At 37.9% G+C, this 22723-nt stretch overlaps 1 protein-coding gene across 2 annotated transcripts; it reads right to left on the bottom strand.

Moving 5' to 3' along the window:
• Positions 1 to 1811: 1811 nt before the first annotated feature.
• CENPW (centromere protein W) lies at positions 1812 to 12316 on the bottom strand. Of its 2 annotated transcripts, XM_063151127.1 has the most exons (4): positions 12288 to 12316; positions 9355 to 9451; positions 4516 to 4629; positions 1812 to 2873 (listed from the first exon to the last, which is right to left on the bottom strand). In XM_063151127.1, the coding sequence occupies exons 1-4, from the start codon at positions 12314 to 12316 to the stop codon at positions 2847 to 2849; spliced, it is 267 nt and encodes an 88-aa protein (XP_063007197.1). In that variant the 3' UTR covers positions 1812 to 2846. The 2 variants fall into 2 exon arrangements, with proteins under 2 accessions (XP_063007197.1, XP_063007198.1); XM_063151128.1 differs by lacking the exon at positions 12288 to 12316 and having other exon boundaries at positions 9355 to 9528.
• Positions 12317 to 22723: the final 10407 nt, after the last annotated feature.

The raw sequence follows: 22723 nt of genomic DNA, 5'->3' as shown, positions 1-22723 counted from the left end.
CAGTCATCTGCTGATCAATAAACAATTTCCTTCTTCTTTTGCACCTTAATCCATTATGATACTACCCTGGCCCAGGGTCTAACACTAGCCACTGAAAGCTGAAAACCAAGACAAGGGCTACAAGAAGTACTTCTACCAAATTCTATTTCTTCATTACTGTACCCTTTTCATTGATGGTCAGAGTGAAAGGGCAGGGCGGGATGTAAAACAGAACATGGTGAAAGCTGCAAAGCAGAAAGAATAGAAAAAATGGATGTCTGAGTGTGCTTCTAAATTTTTAGGACATCCGTCCTACCTTCTGAGGAAATGAGGAGTTTTAATTGTATTGACAGAGCACCTCTCTTTCCAAAAAGCTCTTCAAGCATATGCTTAAAACCAGAGGAAATTCAATATTGATCAATTCTTTCAGAACTATAAATTTTGCAAGGTTTCATGAAAACAGCTGAGCATCACCATGACTCTTCCCTCAAAAATCCTTGCATTTTTCCTCCTAATGGCAAAGGATCAACAATGGAATTCAAATAACACAACTTCATTAGATCTTCTACTACAGATCTAGTTTCAAAAAAAAAAATTTATAGAGCTACCTGCTTTGATACTTTGCCATTAAACAGAGACACAACACAGGAATAAACTATCACTATAGCCTCCAAGTTTATATTAATTGTAAGTGTTCACAGGTACTTGGACAAGAGTGCTGTAAGTTTTAATTTCAAAAATCCAGCAAGGAATACTGCATGGAGACCCTAGGTATATAGATGAAGGAGAACAGAAGAGCTGCCAAACAGAAATACAATTAACCTTATGGTGAACATTAAAGACAATACTAGAAAAACACAATAGCTTATGTTTCTAAAAGCTTAAGCCCACTTCATCGGCCCCATTAATTTCAAGTAAGTATTTATTTGAAGTTTAGGAGAGAAACCTGAATATCTGTCAAGCTACCCAGGTCTTCTTAATACCTGCCTGCTCCAGCTATTACCAAACATTCACAATGTACTATCAAAGTCCCTCTTCTATTAAAAAGAGGCAGCTTCTTACCCATGAATACACATCAAACTCACTGTGCAAAATATTTTTAAAGTACACTGGTGGTTGGTTTTTTTGCCTCCCATACCCAGCGGTAGCTGACCATTAATCAATCTACTACATGAGAATGATAATATTCCACTAAGCTCAGAGTGGACCTTGCTCCTAGAAAAATCAAAAATGAAAAAGTTAAAGTGCATATCAAATCAAGTTCCAAAAGAAGCTATAGCACTCAAACAATTGTACAACGAGGAAGGTATGTGATTATATAAGACTCTAAGAAAATATTTCAGGGAAAATGAAAAAACGTTTCTAAGGAAAATCGAGTGTAGCAATAAAATTGTTAAATCAAAGACAGTAATTACAAATAAAAATATAAATACCTAGTCAGATCTTCCTTATTCCTGAGAATGTACTGCAGATTATTAAGTCCACATATCCTCTACATGTGTATGTTCTTGGCCTTCTTTGTAGATTCCAAGGGAGTAAGTGAAGAAAATGCAGAATAAAGAATCTAGTCAACCCTTACAAGAAGCCAAATGCACTAAGCTCTCTGCATCAAGAAAAGCAGGAGAGTGATGCTTCCTTCCTCTCTGCATATTGGAAGAGGATGGCTTTTCAAAGGTTACACAGCATTTTAAAAAGAACATGGACATGATATGAAATTATAAGTACTGGCACTGCAACAGTTTCTTTAGACTACAAAAATTTCTAAAATGTAATTTTTTGCTGAGTTTCTAGAATATATTTGTTAAGGTGTCAAACAAAATTAGACTACTCAATACACAACACTTGAAAAGACTTTATTTTAAGAACAGCTCACTGTGCATATTAAGGATCAGCTACCATATATTCCACAAAACTGCATTATCAGCTCGAACAGTAAAATTAATCTATAACTTTATTGATATATTTATTAAGCGAAGTGTTCAGTAAACTATTACAAATATCAGAATAGGAACAGAATATAGCCTTAATTTAAGATGACATCTTTATATAATGTACATTTCCAGACTTTTGACAAGTTAGCATGACACACAAAAGAGAGAAGGAAATAGCTTGGCACTCATGCCAACTTATCTTTGTTATTTTTACAAGATCTAACTTTGAAAACATCAGCTCTGCCAGATCTTTCCTTTTCCATAACCTGTGTATCTGTCCACACCAACTCAATTACAGACCATCAAGTTGCCTCATGTACCACATCAAACAGGTCAGCTTAACAGTTCAAACCATGATTTAAAATACCACCTATGTATTCTTTCCCCAGAACACAGAAGTTTCAACCTGCTTTTCAAAGTAATTTTAAAAATTATCAAGACATTTATCAATAAACTGAAGACATGGTATTTAATACACTTGTTTCTACAGTGCTGGTTTTGAAAGCCATAATTTTGTTTAGCTAGTAAATCAGCTCTGAACTGCACAATCTACACTAGATTTAGTGAAACTAAATTTAGTGTTATGTAATTTTTTAACAACTGTTCCCCTTAAGAAGTTTCACACTTTTAATAATAAATGCCATATTGTACCCAAAGGCTATCTATGGTACAAGCATTACTCCATCATTATGAAATAAAGTACATCAAAAGTCTTAAGTGAAAAGTGACATACATAAATTAAATTATGCATTAAGTGTATGAAAACATACATTCTAAGATCTTTTTTAATTTTTTTTTAAAGAAACAGCAAGATAGTCAGGAGATAGATGTCAACAAACTATATAGTTCCACAAATGCTGAAGCTGGATCACAGTATAACTCAAGTTAGTCAGAAAACATTGAAAAATGAGTTTTAAAATTCCAGTGGTTTGTTTTCTAGCCTCTGCTTTTCTTTAAAATAACCTGCAAAGAAAACAAAAAAGTATATTTATCAATACAATTCAGGCAGAAAACAGAGACCAAAAGGTTCATCTAGCTAATCTGTTTCCAAGAGCTGTGTTGCAAAGGGTAATACCCAAAGGAAAATATTAGAAATAAAGCAAAAGTATACAGAGAGATTTCAAATTCAAGTTGTTTTTTTTTAAAGAAAAAACATTCATAAGCAAGAACTCGGTAAAATAAAAGGCTTATTTTGAAAATTAATGCTGAGAAATGGCAACAGTACTCTTGAGCCATCAGTAGATTCCTTAAAGTTCTTACTCTGTTAGGCCTAGACAAAAGGAAAAAATAAAGTTTGTAATAATACAGTTCTTATGCTCAATTTTTGTTTGCAGTGCCTCACTTCCTTCTGTATCAAGAGCACACAGACGTTTGGAAGGACATTTTTTGGTTTGGAGTTTAAATTGAAAAATGAACTTCAAAGCCCAAGTGGGACTATTTAAGTGTTAAAATTATTAAAATACACACAGTTTTTCCTTTCTTCCCACCTTAAAAAAAATAAATGGAGCACAAAAATGTTCAAAAAGTGTTAAGATTGCAGTTAAAAAGAAACCATAAATGTCTAAGACTCCAACTGCAACATTCACTTGGCTACCTTACATATCCTGTATATGTTTCTGTCACTATAGTAATAGAAAAGTATAAAACTAAACCTTTCAGCAGAAGGGAAAAAAATAGTGAAGATAAACAGAAGCCACAGGACCAAAATATCAGGTAACATGAAGTTTTGTCCTCCCAATTTGCTCAGCAGGAGAAGGAGGTTAAAGAGATAAAGAGACTGAATTCCTTCATGACAACAAAGTAAAGCAGACATATCCGACGGAGTGAAATGAGCTACAGAATAAAAAAAGGATTTCAGTCATATTTTGACAATAATTCTTTCTAGGAGACAAAGCTGCATAACACCTTCCTTTTCCCTTCTTTTGCATTTAAACAAAACTCACCATGCTCTGCAATGCAGCGAATTCCTTCTTCACAGATATTCATTCATACAGCAATTTTTGTTATGCTGAACTACCCATATAACAATCCACAGTCTAATTCTCCCTTAGTTCTTTCCTTACCAAATACATCACACATCACACAAAGTGTCTGTTTGTTCTTGTATCCACACAACACCACAGAACCCACTATGAACTTATTTCAGAGTAAGCAGGTAAGAACTGAAGCTGTAAGAAAGGTATTTGAACCTCTCTGAACTATTTCTCACCTGTTCCATAAAGCTTCACTCATATCACTGAAGTTAAGACAGCATGCTTCCTTGCAGTATGTATGTAGTATCAGCTGAAATAAGGATCCTCCAACTTTGGACTGCCTTTCAGGCCATGAAGGCTTGCTGGTAGAGCATTTTGTAGACTTACTCATATATTGAAATTATGACTTTAAACAGGGAATAATCAAGAAAAATTGGGTTATATTTAATAGCACAAGGAGAGTTAATTTGTTTTCTTGGTGATAGTAAATTATGCCAATGATGGACAAAGAATATTAAGTGTCTATAGCTTTTGGATTATAAATCAAATATCAACTTTAACACAGAAAGCTTTTGTATAGGCTGTCATAATATATTATACAAAAATGAAAAATATTAGAAGTGCGTTAATACCTTTGCTGCAGATATGGTGTGCTCAGGTTTTATTATTTTACTTTTGTTCTCAAAAGCATTTGTCCTGGCTTCTTCTGCTAGCCGATGGAGAAACAATAAGAAATTCAAATGAACCTTTAAAATAGAGAAGAAAAAAAAATTTATTCAAGTTGTTTAAACACAGTTTGCTTTTTTAAAATTCATTGTTTGCAATAGAAAATTTGCATATTATACTGCTTCCAAATTCCTGAAAGATGTTCTCAGAAAAAAAAAATTATCACTCAGTTCAAGTCTCAGTAAATTTTCAAGACATTCCCTTCATACAAGACTCTTGTAAATAGAGTTTAAATTTAGTATACTTAAATAATAAAAGTGCTTCAGAAATGATCACGCAAACCACAACTGCTCTAAGAGGAATCCATCTGATTTTTATTAGCAGTTTTTAATAATAAAAGGTAATAAGGAGACTTTTTGCTTACTAGTAAATACAGTTAGTTTTCAGTGACTACAACGGCCAGACTTTTATGAACAGCAAATTCATTCCTGCCTTATCACCAAATGGACTACAGACAAGTTCAAGGACTTCTGCCCCTTTCCAGTGTAAAGCGACATTGACATTAATTTCTTCAGAACTTGGAATTCTCCAGTGTCAGGAGGTTGCATCCATTTTTTCCCCAGCTCATCACTTAGCTTTTTTACATTAAAAGAACTGGTTGGGCAGTGTTCCTTTCCATATGGAATGCTGTTCTGCTAATACAAAAGCAGGAAAAAATTGCAGCAGGCAAGGAAGGAACTGCTGTAGCCTGGACTTAAACTGCCAGCCAACAGCACACTTGTGTAGTAATTAATCAGGGGCGTATAAGACAAACCCCTAGCATTATACAGGCACTGTGTGAATTATTTAAATAACCCAACCTGAAAAATTGATAATTGCACCTTTTATAAATTAAACTTTCAAACAACATTACCTCTGTTACATAAAGTGTAGAAATCGACTTTTGCAATCAAGAGCTTGAAAAAATATTACTGAAGTAGATGAAAGTTTTCTTTATATGAATAAGGTGATGCATTTATTCTGCTGTACCTTATCTGTAAACCTGGAACAATGTAATATGGAAAGTTACAAATTAAGAGTTTAAGAAAAATATTTTGGCAGTGGGTTTGCAGCACGAAGAATCTGTTACATGTTCCTGTCACAAGAACTCGGTTCCTATGACAAGCAGTTTAGGTAGTTTTTTAAAATATCCTGAACTAAATGAAGCAATAGATAAATTTCCATAATATTTGACATCATTTGGAAGCATCTACTACACAAAAAGCAGATGTGCTTGCAGATTTATTTCACAAAACATAAAAGCTGTTTTAGAATCAGTCTTTAAATATTCACACAAATTATTTCCAGCAGAATCAAGCAGTGGCACTAAAATAATGTTCAACATTAGAATTCTCATTATTAAACTTATCAACATGGAGATTAGATTTCTGGAAACAACCTGAAGGAGAAGTGAAAGATGGAACAAAAGCTTCCATACTTGCATGCCCTTCTGAGATATCTAAAGGCAAAAGTATTAATTTTAAAATTGCCTTTTAAAACCGCATCTTCTCTCAGAATCACTGTACCTTTATTTTCCTATTCTCAAAGCAAATTGCTGCATGTGGAAAAGCTTCCTCTGTACTCCAATAGCTTTAAAAAGTCACATAACTAAAATCAGAACATTCCACAACAGAGCACACAGGTTAATAAATATTCCAGGTTATTCAAGGCAGTTGAGAAGGGCCAGTGAAAGGCAGAATGACTAGGACAGTTACTGGCAACTAACTAAGCAATACCATATTTGTTTAAGGACATTGCTTTACTGCATATTAAATTTTTGTCCTTCTGCATAAAATTTAAAGACTGTTTTGAACTAACTAGTCATGAAAATCATCTTACAAAACTGAATGTTTATTTTCCAGAAAAGAAAGGATGCAAAATTTTAAGAACATACGTAAAAAATTCACAGCACTGTTTACACAGCAACTTCCACACACCTGTTCGACAGAACTGAGGAATAGCAGGGACAACCACTGTAATTTTGTTTTACTGCTGTAACTTCAAAACAATTCTTAACAATTGATATTTCAGCTTCAATGCACACTTAATAATTATTCTATGGTGATAAGAAATTTAAAAAAGGCCATTCAGCACAATACCTCATGCTTTTCCTGCAATGGAAACACACATGTGCTGTTCTAGCACAAAATAAGCAGCTGAGATCCTGCTTTTCTTCTATAATTGCAATATATTTTCTTCTCTGACCATCGGGAAATATCTGAACTTCAGTACTAAAATCATTACCTCTTATTTTCAAAAAGAGCCTTGAAAAAACCTAAACCGCTATTTGCATCTCTTCACCCGGAGATATTATCATACTCCTTAAAAAAAAACAAAACAAAACCAAACATCTTCCTGAGAAAGTTTAATGAAATTTGATAGCTACACTGTGCAAAGAGATAGATGTGAACACTTAGGAAACAGGTTCTGACAAAGCTTCAGATTTTGCGAAGAGACTTGATCGGAAGTGAAGAAGAAGCCTCATCCAAGTATTCAACAAAAATTATCTGAATTCTTATGCCTTTCAAACTTGTTACGATCATATAAGAAGACATTGGTTTATAGAGTAAATAATCACTGAAAGTTGGGGAAAAAAGAAAGTCTTATTTTGTCTTAAGGCAGGCAGACCCCTTTACTGAAATGGGCATATACTGCAATAGATTCAGACATAAAGCATGGATCATTCTGGAAGATAGCCCAGAAAGTGAACTAGCACGTTTCTCATACTTCCCTTGAGAAGAAATAAGCTCTCTGCTCAAAAGATATATGGCTCCATCTTGTTAAGACAACTACTATATAAATTTCTGACATATGCAATCTAATCACTCTTACAGGGTTTGCAGAGAATAACACAGGCACCAGAAAACACTCTCAAAATTTGTCACTTATCTTACTACACAATAAACCCACCAATCCTTTTATTGTTTTTCCTAAAAGAGGCATAATTTCAGCTGTGTTGATTATTTAGCCATGGAAATAAAGATCTAAAGAGCTGCTAGACACAAGCCTAGTTGAAAAACAACATGGACAACGACCACACCTGGACATTCTTCTTTAAAGGTACAATAAAAAAGCCAAGCCTTGTAACATAAAAGGCTGCGTAATTTGACATCACCAGAAGAGATAATCTAAGTTTACATTACATTATTAAAATTCATTCTGATCTCATCCTTTGTGCTGCAATGAACATTTTCACAGACATATTTTAAGCTGGATCTGTTTGCTGTTGTTTATAAGCTTCAGTGCATTCAATTCACTGACTGTCTTTGCAGCTCAGAGAACTTTAGTGCCAGGACCAGGAAGAGATGGGAACTAAAGGCCAAGATTTGGAGGGATGTCCCACTTCCCCCTTTTCAGACAGCCACACTACTTGGAAACCAAATTTTCATTACCGTGGAAACACAGACCAACTGTTACCAAGGATTAAATAAAAAAGTGTGATTGTGTGCATTCAATTAGTTGACTACTGCATTCCACTGAGTAAGCTTTGAGTAGGTCTGAGCATGAGTAGCAAGGGGCCAGGTCCTTAGTCCATAAAAAATCCAAATGCAGCAAAAACATCAGGAAGAGATCATATTTTTATTAGCTCCACTCCATTAGAAAAATATTTAATGTTTGCATTCAAATCTAAATACTCTGAAGTAATGGCCATTTTCCTTCACTTTAATCTCATATTACTTATTTTAATTTTGTATGTTTACATTTAGCTTCATATATCCAGACAGCAACCTTCAAGATGCTGCAAGACACAACTTTTATACACACATGAAACGCTGACTTACCATTTAACTCAGGGCCCATACACAGTATACAGCATATTAGTGCTAATGCTTTAATGCTCTGAGAGCCACATGCATTTGTAAACAAGAGGATATCACAGTCCAGCAAGTTAAGTCGACTAAGTTCTTTCCAAGATTATCTTTTCTATGCATTTTTTTTATACAGCAACTACCACAAGCTTTCTTGAGGTCAGATTTCCTTCCTGTAGACAAATAATTTCTTGGTGAGACAAACCCTACCTGTGCCGCAAGCCCCTTAGAGCAGGTCAGACACAATTCAGCTTTATTGGCCTGTTTTTGCAAACTTGGCTCTTTTATCCCCACTTTTTTGGCAGGCGTTTTTAAACCGTGATCAGGACCCCAGCACCTTACTGGGTTCCTAACAAGACTTATCATCTCACAGTTTAGGGCAGAGTCTACCTCGATGGCCTGCTAAAAACGTATCAGCACTCAAGAGCAGCTTAGCAGCTCATTGATCACAGCTCAGCCGAATACCTGTACACCCGAACTGATCTACACAAACACCTGCATCTAGCAGCCAGATAACCCAAATTGCTATTTCTGCTGTGTCTACACCAAACTCTATGAACATCAGTGTGTACATGGAGTGACACAAAAGCCATACACGAGCCCGTCCCTTGAATCCCTGGGAACAAGATAGCTGTAAAGAGCGACAATACAGCAGCCACCAGCAAAGCGGGAGCGGCAATCTCTTATCACCCGTATTTTCTCACAGACCTCTGTCTGTCCCTCCAAGCTTTGCCTCCCCCTTGCCCGCGGGTCCCAGCGGAAGCACCATTGGTAGTAACTGGGCATCCCGTCACACACAGGGCGCACAGGCCGCAACATTTAGGGAATAAGCGTCCCAGTTTAGGGCCGGCTGCCCCCGCCGCAGCTGCGGCTGCCGCCATGGCCAAAGGCAGGAGCTCTCCCGGGCTCCCCGGGGCAGCCTCGCCTCGCCTCTCCCCCGCCCCTCTCCTTCCTCACCAGCAGGTCGGCGTTCGTCGCCAGGCGTAACTGCGGCTTGTGCTTCTTTATAATTTTCCGCAAAGTGCTGCGGGGAGCCGTGCGCTTCATCCTCCTCCTCCCGCTTTCCTTCCTCCTCTCCTCTCCTCTCCTTCCTCCTCCTCCCGCCGCCCTCGCTCCTTCCGCCGTTCGAATCCGCCGCCCTCGCGCAGCCCCGCGCGCCCGCCGTGACGCAACTTCCCAACGGCCGCGCGCGGCACCGCCCCCGCGCCCCGCCCCGCCCCTGCCGCTCCCGGTCCCGGCGCTTCCCCGGGGCCCGCGCTCCGAGGGCTCCCAGCCGCGCTTCCCGAGCGGCCCAGAGCCTGCGGGGGGAGCGCCCCACCGGCCCCGCCGAGCCCGGCCCCGCCGCCCAGGTGGCGCACGAGCGGGGAAGGGCGCTCCCCGAGCAGGTGCTCGAGGGACGGGCGGGTCCCGGTGGCCGCCCCCGCGGCCGTTCCCCTCCGTGTGGGTCCGCTTCCCTCGTGAGCGAGGCGAGAGCTGGCTGTAGGCCTGGCTGTAGCCAGTTACCCACACCTCCACCCAGGCGTTTTTAGTTACAAGGACGGGAAACGGCGCGGGCAGTTCCCGAGTGCCGTTCCCGAGCCCTCGAGTGGCGCTGCCGCATGGGGGAATTTCCCGAAGCGCCGGGGACGCGGCACGGGGCAGGGGGAAGCACTGGCACCGGCACGGCGCTGCCTCGGCAAGCCTCGGCGCTGGGCTTTAAGTTGGTGATCGTGGCCCAAGTTGCTGGTGTTTCCTTGCCGCAGAAGGGAGATGTACAGCACGCTTTTGCCCCACTTAGACTGTGTGACCTCGCTGGGACATGGGGCAAGACTGCAGGACCGGGGCCCTAATTAACACCATTACCTTTCGCGGAAATGAGCTTAGAGTGATAGCTGTGTTCTGCACGTAAATCTGGACAAAATCCTGCTTTAGTATGGCATTGACTTATTTGTACACAGAAACATACAGTGGTTCTGAAGTCGTGATACTTTTACGTGTCATCCTTCCTCCAGCATCTGTCCCTGCACTCCTGCTGTAGCTGACGGATGCTGCTGACTGAAATACGGGTTTCCCCACAGAGGGGCCCCTGTAGCTTGGCATTCTCAGTGTATTTGGACGGTGTGTACTTAGTTGGAGAAGGGGTCAGGATTTCATACTGAGGTATGGGGTTTTTCAGCATATTTATTAGGGTTTTTTGTTTTCTTTGGCCTATGGGATGCTTGCAAATTTAAACGTTGATAAGATAAATATATCGGCTTAATATGTTCAAAATACCAGCACCCAGATATGAATCAGTTTTGTTGAAGTATGTTCTTAAGCCTGTATGATTTAGTATTTTAGTTAATTTTACAATATGCACAAAATGTAGTCCAGATAGAAGTACGATATCTGACAGCAGGAGAGAATTTAAGATTTGCCAGTTCTTCATACTCCATCAGACATCCGAAAATGATGCTTTCTTCTTTCAGTTTTGACTGTCACTTGCCATTAATCGTCAACAGCGATGTTGATCTTACAGTCAGGGTCTTAACTTTTTTTCTGTGAAAGAATAAGCACACTAACACGCAGAACTTTTCTGTGCAGTACAGTTTAATAACAGTCCCAGTTAATGGCTCAGCAGCAGTGCTACAAGTAAACATTTGGGGTTTTTTCGGTTAACTGAATGGCTCTGACTCAGGAGCTAGATAGGGTCATATACTGTAATGCTCATAATATACACACAGAAACTTGCATCAACAATAACTCAGCATGTCAACAGATGCAAATCTACAGCTGGGATAGATCAGGAGTTCCACTGGACCTTACGTGGGCTGAGAGCTGGGCCTTAGTATCTCGCACTGTTGGTGGGAAAATGGCATGGGCAAGCATTTTACAAACTGTAAGAGTTGCAAAGGTGCCTCTCCTGTAAGTCTAAAACTATTAAAACACACCACACAAATTTGAAACTGTGCAGTGACCTGCATAAAGCAACAGATACTGAGACCCAAGACTAGTAACTCTATCTTTTAGTCATGTGCTTGCTATGTAGAGAATGACTGAATAATGAAATCTACTATTAAGTGTAATACTGTTAGAGTTTTGTTGGTTCTGATGGTTTTGTATTTCTAGTGGACTAGGGGGGGTTTTGGTTTTGTTTTTAGCCACAGAAAATAGTAATCTAAAGTGCTGGCTCAAATCTACATATTTACCAGATTTCCTAACTTCTTAGGTTTTGAAAAATTAAAATGGTTACTTCAAGCAATTGATAACAGAAGTCAAATATACATGTAGTAAATTAAATGTATGTAAATTATAGGTTATGATTTACTGAACAAACACGAAATTCTGTATTTCAGATTTCTCCTTCAATTTACATTTTAGGCTATTTATCAATAAATATTTCTGTAAATATGATTTTAGTAGCTTAATTTTAATACGCAAATATTGTAGAAAAAGAAAAAATTGTAGCTCTGTACATTATGAATTTCAATGGACAAAAATAATTTTATAAATTAACTAAATAAATTATTTTTTAAATCACATCTGTTTCAATTATTTGGTCTGTATTAACATACAGATTAATTATTAGATTACAGTGATTTAGAAAACTGCAGTCTCGGTATATGTCTGATTTTGAACATGACTGTTTTCTGTCTTTTTAATAGAATCCATAATGTTCAGTTATAATATTATGAAATATTTAAATAAGCAAAAGAATAATGAAAAATGTATTTTAAATTAATTATTGGAAATTATTATTGAAATTGCTAATTTTTTCATGCTCATGCAGCTTTATAAAAAAGGCAATTCCATGCCTTACAGGCAGATTTTCATATTTTACCTGTTCAAAAGCTGCAGGAGTTTATGATCCATTTTCTACAAGCAGTTGCCTTGTTTTCAAATAATGTTTCAAGAATGTCATATTTTTCCACTTTTTAGCAATTGCAGTTTTTAAACACATTAGTTCATTTTGTGAACTTCAGCTGCAGCACAACATCTTCTGAGTTTTCCAGCAATGCTGAGCTGTGTTTTGGAACTAAAGGCATCATCTGGGACCGATGTTTAAAACAAGGACACTTCAGCAATTAAAATAGTACCATCCAGGTCTGACTTCTTCAGGAAAACAGTCTTTTCATGTTCCTTTTTATTTGGGTTTTTTTTTTTTGTTTGGTTTTTTTGGTTTTTTGTTTTTTTTTTTTTTTTAACACAGGCAATTTCAGTGATATTATTTTGTCATTTTTGTTTCCAGATCGTGTGGGTTTCTTGAAAACACATTTCCATACATTTCAGTGGCTAAAAAGAGGCCAAGTTTGGGGCCATCACTGCTGAACCTCAAACCAGTAAACATTTAGCTCTCTCTTTCTGTGAGAAAAGAGGTGAATTTAAAGACTAATTTTATCCACTTCTCTGGCGCACTGTAAGTTGAAATAAGGGTAATATTTGGAAATGAAATTAAAAAGCCGTGTTTCCTTTCTATGCTGAAACTTTTGTAAGCACATCCTAACTTGTTAAATTTGTTCTCCCTGTCTGTACTTCATAACTATTCATTTAACTGTTTTGTTTCTGGATTTTGACATTATCTTCAGTCAAATTCTTCATCAAATCATAATTTTAAACTCAATCTTCTCTCCAAAAATGCTGAATTTTACAGTATTCATTTACAATATTCATATTACAATATTCCATTTAAAGAGTGTTATATGTTGAAATTAATAATCACATTTTATAAATTCTTGCTAAGCCAGAGGTCTGTCTGTTTCTTCTCTAGTCAGGTAGAGACTGTTAAATATTTTCTAGTGGTAATCCAGTTTCAGTGGTTGATTAAAGACTTTGAAACATATCCTGGATATGGATGTCAAAGCCTAAAATCTTTTGATGTTTTGTTTCGTGGTGACAAGGTATCTCTAAAACAGTACATAACAATTCAGCAAATGTAAACTCTCCTATAGTGTAGTTGATAGGCTTGATCATAGTGATTGGGGTATACAGACTGACTCTCCTGTTACATTTGTGTATTATTTCTATTGGATAATTCAGGTGGGGTCGAATACTTTCGTAGAGAAACAGGAAAAGAGATAATACAAAGGAGCAAATTGTATGTTTTCTTCTCCTCTGTGGAACTTCAGAAAACATCTTTCTTGAAAAAGAAGGGGGAAATGGCAATTTTAACAGGAAACTTTTGCCTTGTGACTGTCACTATTGATGTAATGACAGTAATTTAATTGCAGTAATAAATACTAGTCAAAACTTTGGCATTCACCTTTTATTTTCATGAAGAAAGGACAAAATTCTCTAGAATCAATTATTTTCATTACTTTCAGATTTTTAAAATTTAATTCTATTTCTATCTGTGTTTCAGGCCCAGAACCCTAAAAAACAGGGAGGGCAAAACATCGTAAATTATAGTTGAAATTGTGACTATTTGCTGATTTTAAGGTTTACCATTTAAGCTTCAGTTTAATTTTTCAGGACATTCTGTGTATCAGCCCTCTGTATATCAGGCTCTGAGAACCTGCCTGAAGTCAGTTGACTTCCACAGGCCAGACACCATCTGTCTGTTGTGACTGCTTTGATTGCATTCATAAAATGGATGTCATTCATACTGAAGCATATAAATCACAGCTCAGCAGTCACTCTTCTTACATTCAGAGATATTCCTCGTGTACTTCACATGCCATCAGCTAAAAGTGTATCAGTTTCACTGCTTTTGAAGTAATTTGATGCAGGATCACATTGATATTACTGTCCATTACTTTATTAAATTATGTAGGAGGAAAATGTTTATTTTAGGTGTTTTCAATGAAAACCATAAAGATTAATAAATTACACCAAAAACCCCCGAAATCTTCAAATACCCACTTCATCTGTGTTCATGTAACTTTTCTCATTATTTTTTTTAGATTTGCACTTTATTTGTGTTTTGCTCCCGGATATAATACACCCATTTAATGCCTGTCTTATTTCCTCCCTGAAATTCCAGAAGGAACAGAGTGTTATTATTCTCTTCAGATGTCACGCTTGCAACAACTACATATAAACCAGAATGATCTTCCAGCACCTGTGCTGTGATCAGCTAATCCAGACCTGCCAAAAAGACTCCCTTCTATCAGAAACTTTTGCAAACCTAGACAGTATTCTGAAAAATGCCTGTTCTCTGCCTTAAGAATACATATTTTATGCAAATGTGTTACAAACAGAGAAGAAAGGAGAGCACAAAATTTAATTATATTATCCAGGATTTTACTTCACTAAAAACTGGCCTAATTAGCATAACGTGGTAGCAATAGCTGCCAATAAGGAACTCAAAGATTAATAGATAGATACTTACTACCCAACTGCCAAATTTCTAATTACATTTATCAGGGATAGTGGATCAGAGGGGTTGACCACAAGAAGGCCTGAAACTGATGGTTACTTTTTCTTTCATGGTTGCTTTGTTCTTTGCATGAAGGGTAGCAACATCTTTTAGCCTCATCTCCCATAGGGACCACGTTTTTTCCCTGTTGACTTCTTCTTCAGTCAGAAAAAAAGCCCTAGAAGTGCAATATGCAACAGCATTTTCCTGCCTCTTCATTAATTTCCCGTGGGTTATGTCAGCTCTGAAACACAAAATGATATGCTATGGAATGGTCTGCTTGGCTATACAACTTTCTACCAGTTTCCTGGCCGTGGCTGCAGAGGAAAATGAGTGATCACAATTTGAGATATCCACACTTAAAGCAAAAACTTAATCCCTTGCTGATGTTTCAGATTGTCAGTAATCCTCAACTCTCCTAAAGCAGAGGTGGAAGTGGTCATTAGACCAATGTAAATGACAAATACCCACTTCTTGCCTGGTACTGCCCACATACCCCATGAATATACTAAAAGAAGGGTTATATATATGCATATTTGTTTACATTAAAGCTAGTTAGAAAACTGATTGCATGTATATCTCAGGTCAAAAAACAAATACAGTTAATTATATGTTGTAATTAATAAATGGTAGGTGATAGCCAGCGGGATGCCTGCCTGCCACCTGGTTTGCCTCAATAACCCTGATGACAGACTTCAGCAAACTAAATTCAAAGAGAAAAAACAAAGTAACAGACAGGTTATGTTTCAGATGAGGTAAACTGATTGCTGGTCACTTAAATCACACTTTTTGTGACAGAAGCCAAGCCATAATATTATTGTTATATGTGAACATGATAGAATAAAAAGAATGGCCACTGAAGTGAAGCAAGAATTTAAAGATTACCTTCAGAGTGCACGGAATACAAAAATACTACAACAGGAATTGCCATTAGCTCGCAAATTTGGCATGTACTGTGCTGTCAAGAAGAGAGGAGGAGAAAAATAAGTAATTTGTATTTATTTCTTTTCCCATTGTAATTAATAAGGGAGTTATTAAAAAAGAGAACATCTCAGATGAAACACAAGTAATTCAAATAGGCTGCAATCAAAATGTGTTTTTTTCATGAAGACTTTTAGAAGTTATTTATTAACTGCCAAAAGGAATATACATTCACCTGAGAACTAAGTAATATAATATATGCCAGTTTGCTGCAAATGGTTCCTCAGTGATCTGCTTTCTTTAGCAAGCAGACATGAAATCATTTGTCTTCAAAATTATGTTAAGAAATTAATGATCTAATACAAACTATCAAGAGTGGAATGCAAAGTTCAACTACCTATTTTTTTCTATGAAAAGAATAGTGATTGAAAACATTAGACTTGTATTAGTAAAAAATAAGCACTCTAGAGAACTACAGCGTTACTCTTTCGTTTCTATCATTACAGAAATGCTCGAATTTCTTTTGAGTACACAGAAATCTTTGACTCTGTCACGCTTTCTGCAAATTCACAAATAACTTTTTTTTTAACAGCAATTATTAGCAAAATATAAACCCCTGTGAAACTCTTCCAAATTGTATTGAGAATCAGTATTTTTCTGAAGGTACCAAAAGGAAAGTTTTAAAATGCTGCTGCTGTAGCCTAAAGGAAAAGTACTCCTTCAGAGACTATGGTGAAGTACAGGAATTACTAAATCCTTTTCCCTTTGGCTAGTTAATTGCTAATTTTATTCTTGGGAATGTAGTTTTGGGTGTGGGTTTGTTTTGTTTTTTTAAATATCTTGGTATATAGAGTTTAGAAAGAAGCTTCAAAGATTAATTATCCATTGAGCTAAAAAATCTTTCAGTAGCTTAGAATCATTCTGCCTTCTGGGGACAGTAACATTTGCAGTTTCATTTGCAATTAAATGGAAGTGGTAATTTAGAGAGTGAAAGATAGTGTATATACTTCTTTGAATGTAAAACAATGCCTTAAGTATTACTTAAATAAATGAACTTTGACCACAGTTTTGTAAATAAACAACTGCCGATACAATCTTTTTCTTTCCATGCAGAACAAATACACTTTTTTCAAACAGTGCTTGACACAAAGGAAAACAGCAAGGGTGTAACACCTCAGGTTAATAAAACTAAAAGATAGCAGCTGTAGCTTTGCACAGAGGCAAGGTGCTGCTCTCTGCTGCCTCAGAGCCTTAGCCCAGTACGCCCAAGAATAACCATAGTGACTGTGGGGACAGGAAGCCATATCGAGTTTTCTTCCCCGGCCCTACATGACTCTGTAAGCCTGTTGTTAAGAAGTACATAAATGTATGTGGAGGCACCACAGACAGTAGAACTGTTCAGTAAACAGAGTTGCAATGCTGATTTTCTAGCCACATTGAGGCTCCCTACCTGAACTTACATAGGGTAACCTAATTTCCACAAAGCTAAGAAAAATATCTATTTTAAGCTGGAAGCCACACCTCTTGCGTCAGCACAGATACAATTACAACAAAACTAATACCATAAAAACACCGAGTGAATCATAACACAAATGCAAAATTTTTTTGGAAGGAACATTCTGTAATGTGAGCTGACACTTGGAAAACAGAAGTCAGCTCTAAGGTCTCTCATCTTTACCCTGGGTATTTTACGTTTTGTATTTAGGCTGCCCTATCTGAATAGGGACAGAGTTTTGTTTTTCAGGGTACTGTGATGTTCATCATAGTAAGTAAGGTTGCTCTGATATTTTTTAAGTATCTCTACCTGGGTAGGAGCTGTGGCTCCTTAACTTAACCAGTGATGCACCAATATTACCAGTTGTACTGTGGAATGTTTCCCTTGGATCAGGTCAGTGGCCGCACCCTGCTGCTCATTGCCACCCTGACTGATGATGTTTTGCCCCTGTACAAACCAACTATTCAGTGCTGCCATAAAACGGCACAATGAAAAGCACAAAATTGCTCTTCAGAGGCAGCTCTTTGCCTAAAAAATTGGCAGGTGCATGCTTTTTCCAGTTTTTTATGGGGTTTTTATAAGGGCAATACATTGATACTGAATGATGCTCTTCCCTGTAGAGGAATAAAAATATGCTTATGTTTATCATTAGGAGAATTTTTCCATCATATGTTTCAAACTGGTCTAGAAGTATTTGCTTTTTTTAAATCTTTGTGTTTCAAAATCACTGCGTTTGCAGTTCTCTAGCATTCTTCCCACTTCTATCTGATGATGTAGTGATATCACTGGGCTGACTCTTGTCTGCAAAGTGTCCTGGAAGAGAGCCAGGACAGGAGAATGAGAGGAAAAAAACCCAAGCACATAATGAATTTGGGAGCTAGATGGCCTAGTTTTTATGGGGGACTTTCTGTGTAAAAGTCATTCAGTGGAAGGCCTGTGCTCATTGCTATGCTCAACTGTTCTGCAGTGCTACAAGTAAGTGAAACAGCTATAAAGACAGCTTAATTCTCCAACAGCATTTGTTACATCTTTACAATACATGCTCAGAATGAACTAGATGGAGGCAAGGAGTCATTCTGATCCTAACAATCCCTATTTAGGCTTTATTTGGCATTCTCTAGTCAGGTAAAAGTTTGCCAGTTTGTCTAAAATTAAATTTAGAGGCCTCTGAAGATTAAACAAAATAAAAACATAGAACACTGTAGTGGGTTGACCCTGGATGGATGCTAGGTACCCACAAAGTCCACTTTTGTTACTCTCCTCCAAAAATGGACAAGAGAGAGAAAATATAACAAAGGGTTCACAGGTTGAGATAAGGGCAGAGAGAGATCACTGACTGAATACTATCGTGGACAGAACAGGCTTGACTTAGAGATAGTCATTGAATTTATTACTAACAAAATCAGAGCAGGATAATGAGCAGTAAAATAAATCTTCAAAAACCTTTCCCCCACCCTCCTTCCTTCCCAAGCTCTACCTTCTCACCCAGCAGCACAAGGAGACAGAGAATGGAGGTTATGGTTAATTCATCACACATTGTTCCTGCCCCTGCTCAGGGAGAAGAGTCCTTACCTCCCTGGAGAGAGGAGACCTCCAGCATGGGGTCCCTGTCCCACAGGGGACAGGGGAAATTTGTCTCCACAAATTTCTCCAGTGTGAGCCCTTCCCATGGGCAATAGCTCTCCATGAACTGCTGCTATGGGAGCCACTTTTCCATGATGTGCAGTCCTTTATGCACAGCCTGTTCCAATATGGATTTCCCATAGGGTCACAAGTCCAGCCAGGAAACCTGTTCCAGCATGGACTCCTCTTTTCACAGGTCCTTGCCAGGACCCTGCTCCAGCATGAGCCTTCCACAGCTTCTCAGCCTCATCTCAGGCACCCACTGCTCCAGAGTGGCCTCCTCCAGGGACTGCAGGTGGATCTCTGCACCCCCATAGTGATCCATGCTCTGCAGGGGCACAGCTGCAGCACCTGGAGCACTTACTCCCCTCCTCCACTGACCTTGGTGTCTGCAGAGCTGTTCCTCTCACGTGTCCATTCAGTTCCTTCTCTGGCCTCAATTACTTCTGCACAGTAACTCTAGTTTCTTCTTAAACACGTTATCACAGAGCCATTAGTATCATTCCTGATTCCTCAGCCTTGGCTGAGCATGGAACGCTTAATCCCTGGGTCATGGGTTCATGCCTCGCATGAGGTGTCAAAAGGACTGCAGGAGGTTGACATTGGCAGTGCACCAGGTGCCCACCAAGCTATTCCATCATTCCCCCTTCCCAGCTGGACAGGGGAGAGAAAATAACTGGAAAATTTTCCTAGCAAATGACTCCTAGGTTGAAATAAGGCAATTTACTAAAGCAAAAATTTGTGCATGCACATAGCAAAGAGAAGAAACACCGATATTCTTATTCTCTACTTCCCATGAGCCAGCCAAGTCCAGCCACTTCCCAGGAAGCAAAGCTTCAACACCCATGGCAGCACTCAGGAGGGCAAACATTGTAAATAGCAAATACCACCTTCTCCTCCTTTCTTGGCTTTTATCCTTGAGCTGATGTCATATGGTATGGAATATCCCTTTGGTTAATTTGTGTCAGCTGCCCCAGTTGTGTCACCACCCAGGATTTTGCCCACCCACAGCCTGGTATGTTACCAACCCCTTTCTAGCTGCCAATGCGAAGCACAGCACTGTAAGGACTGTTATAGGAAAATGAACTCCATCTCAGCCAGACTCAATACAAACATATGTTAATAAATGCATATGCTTCAAATGTTTTTTGTAACATTATATTTTGAGCAGATTAATCCAATTTGGGTGCTTTGTGAACTCAGTACTCTCACAGATTTCAGTAATTACCAGCATTGTACTTGCCTATTACTTTTTGAACAAAAAATTAAACTGATTTTTACTTCCAAAATAAATTTAACAATTGCCTTCTGCATTTTAACAGTTCTTACACTTGTTAATTCTATACATGGATGGCAAATGTTTATTTGCCCTTAGCTACAAGCCTGAAATATGGTTCTGAAATACATCTGTTTGTGTAAAGATCCACAGACATCATTACCCAGATGTATATTTCACAGCCTTACTCCTTCTCTGTGTGATCCCCAGCAGAAAGAAGAATTTTAAATAGTTATCTTTTATACTTTTTTAAAATTTGTTCTTTCTTTAGGAATCGGTTACCTCTAGCAGGCCCAGCAGAATCTGATTGTTCATTGAGAATAAACTCTTCTTTTTGACCTCCTAGGCCAGCTCTGTACTTATGAGTATAGTGATAGACATAGTCATGGGTCTGAACGCAAGAGGCGTGCTACCCTCAGAACGTATGGCAAAATTCTCCCTAAACAGAAGATAACCTAGTCAATCCCCACTGTTAGGGACAATGCCATGCAGCAGCCTCTGGGCTGTATCCAGGAATTGGCTGGGAGAGTGCTTGTTGTCTCAGACCAGGGCTGCTGCCTGCTAATGTCATGCTGTACAGACAGTAGTTACTACTACTGCACTCCAGACTTTGTGCCTGGCCTCCAGTTTAGTGTTCTGTATGTGCAGGAATGCAGCAATGACTGTGGCACTTGTCACAGGGACTGAATGTTAAAGAGTCCTGAGCAAAGAGTTGTATGGCAAAATTAGAAAAGCTCAATGGTCAGACTTAACAAGGAGTCTGGTCCTTGTCAGGATTGTTTCTGGGTTTTATTTTATGCTCCAGCTAGGCAGGACTAAGGTGTGAATCTCCACTACCCTTGGAGGCTGTCCTGATCACTAGCCTTCAATATCAACCAATTGTGCCTTTTCTTTCTAGTCCTTAATCATGCTCTGTTTGCTACAACAATATTTCAACATAATGGGAAGTAGACATCTCTGCATGTCCACAGCCTTGGGGCATGAATGTGGGAGATGGGAAATGCAGTCTTCAAGCCCAAAATTTATTGTGAAAAGGCATTGAAAATCCTTTTTCTGGGACAGACACCACAAAAGTATGGTAGAGATGAACATGAAGAAAGTACCAGTGAACAATTGATTGTACAGAGTCTGGTCAACAGGTTCTGCTCTGTGCTTCAGCCATTTCAAAGAACTATTTTTCATTCATTTCTTGCTTTGCCATGGTTTTTTTTAGACAGTATCAGTTGTGGAGCTAGACTGTTCTCACATGTTAAGCAGAACTTAGAATTATGTGGTCTAACACTCAGAGTTGCTTGATGTCAGGGAGCAAGCACAGGGTAAGAAATATATTAAATCTTCTATGAAACAGCTTAATTCCAAAATTTTATTTTTCCTTACTCCAATGGGAAACAGTGCAATAGCAGAGCAACAAAATTAAACCTGTAAGTAAATTACTACAGGTCTGAGCATAAATTTGTAGGAGAATGTGTTAAATATATTTGTACAGCTGTACATACAAAAGATCTGAATTCTCCTAGCAGCAGTGTCTGGACATGAAGTTTTGATTTAGATTGTGTTCCTCTGGAGACTCTGTTCCATATGTATATAAAGCTGAATTTAGCAATTAAATGTGATTTCTGAATTTTGTGCCCATAATTGCCTACTCCTAACAAAGTACAAGATGGGGTTTGGAAATTCTGTTTTGAGAAAGATTTGATTCCATATTTCCAGTTCTAGCATTTCTCTGGTAGCTCAAAATCTCCAATATATTAATTTTCTCTGTTATGCATAGAAAAAAGTATGCCTGAACCTATTTGAGATATGACTTACTGTATGCATAACTAGAAGATTAATGCATTTTTATACAGCATTACCTGTATTCTGGCGTATAATAAATATGATTCATATTCTTATGATTCATAAATATGATTCTGGCATCTCTTAAGTGCTTTTCAAGTATCAGCCTTGATTTGTCTATTATCTGCTTAGATCCACAAATCTATATACACATGAACAGGAAAACCTCTTCTTAGCATGCTTCCTGAAAACTGTAGCTTGAAGCATATAGATCCTTTTCTTAATCTCAATGAAATTTTAATACTTTAATGAATTTTTCAATACATGAAGAACATCATGTGATCACAAATATTCCTCCAATCTTTAAAGTTTAGTAAGTGTCTGAAAATTAATAATGAAGTTCCTAATACTTGTGCAATACCCTGTACAAAACACAATGAGGATACCTAGGATATTTTTCTAATGGCTAATTTCCTCACTCCCTAGTTAATTCTTCTCCATCACAAAATACATCAATAGATTTTACTGGAAAGTTTCTAATATTTTGCAGTATTTTTTTTTTCATATACTTACCTTTTCCTCTTAGAAGCAAACAATGAAAACTATTAATACAACTTAAGAGATAAAATGCCCATGACACCTAACTTGGTGTCTCAGAAGCTTGGGCTTTTTCAGTTCTGTAAAGCAGCACAATCATAAGTTAGTGAGATACAAGTTTTGTACACAATCATGTCTTGCATTTCTCATTAATAAAGTTTTTGTTTGAGATGCAACCAGTCCTTACTTAACTTCAAAGAAATCTACAGTCTACAAAAAAATGAGGACATTTTTTGAATTTTGTATGATTAGTTGAACCTCAGCATCTATTATCTGTGTAAACAAACATCTAAACTATGTCATGTGTTAAATAAATACATCTTGC

The sequence above is a fragment of the Melospiza melodia genome, chromosome 3 (assembly GCF_035770615.1).
Source record: "Melospiza melodia melodia isolate bMelMel2 chromosome 3, bMelMel2.pri, whole genome shotgun sequence".
NCBI lineage: Eukaryota > Metazoa > Chordata > Aves > Passeriformes > Passerellidae > Melospiza > Melospiza melodia.
Note: the sequence above shows the minus strand (reverse complement) of the source record. Positions and strands in the feature narration are given on the sequence as shown.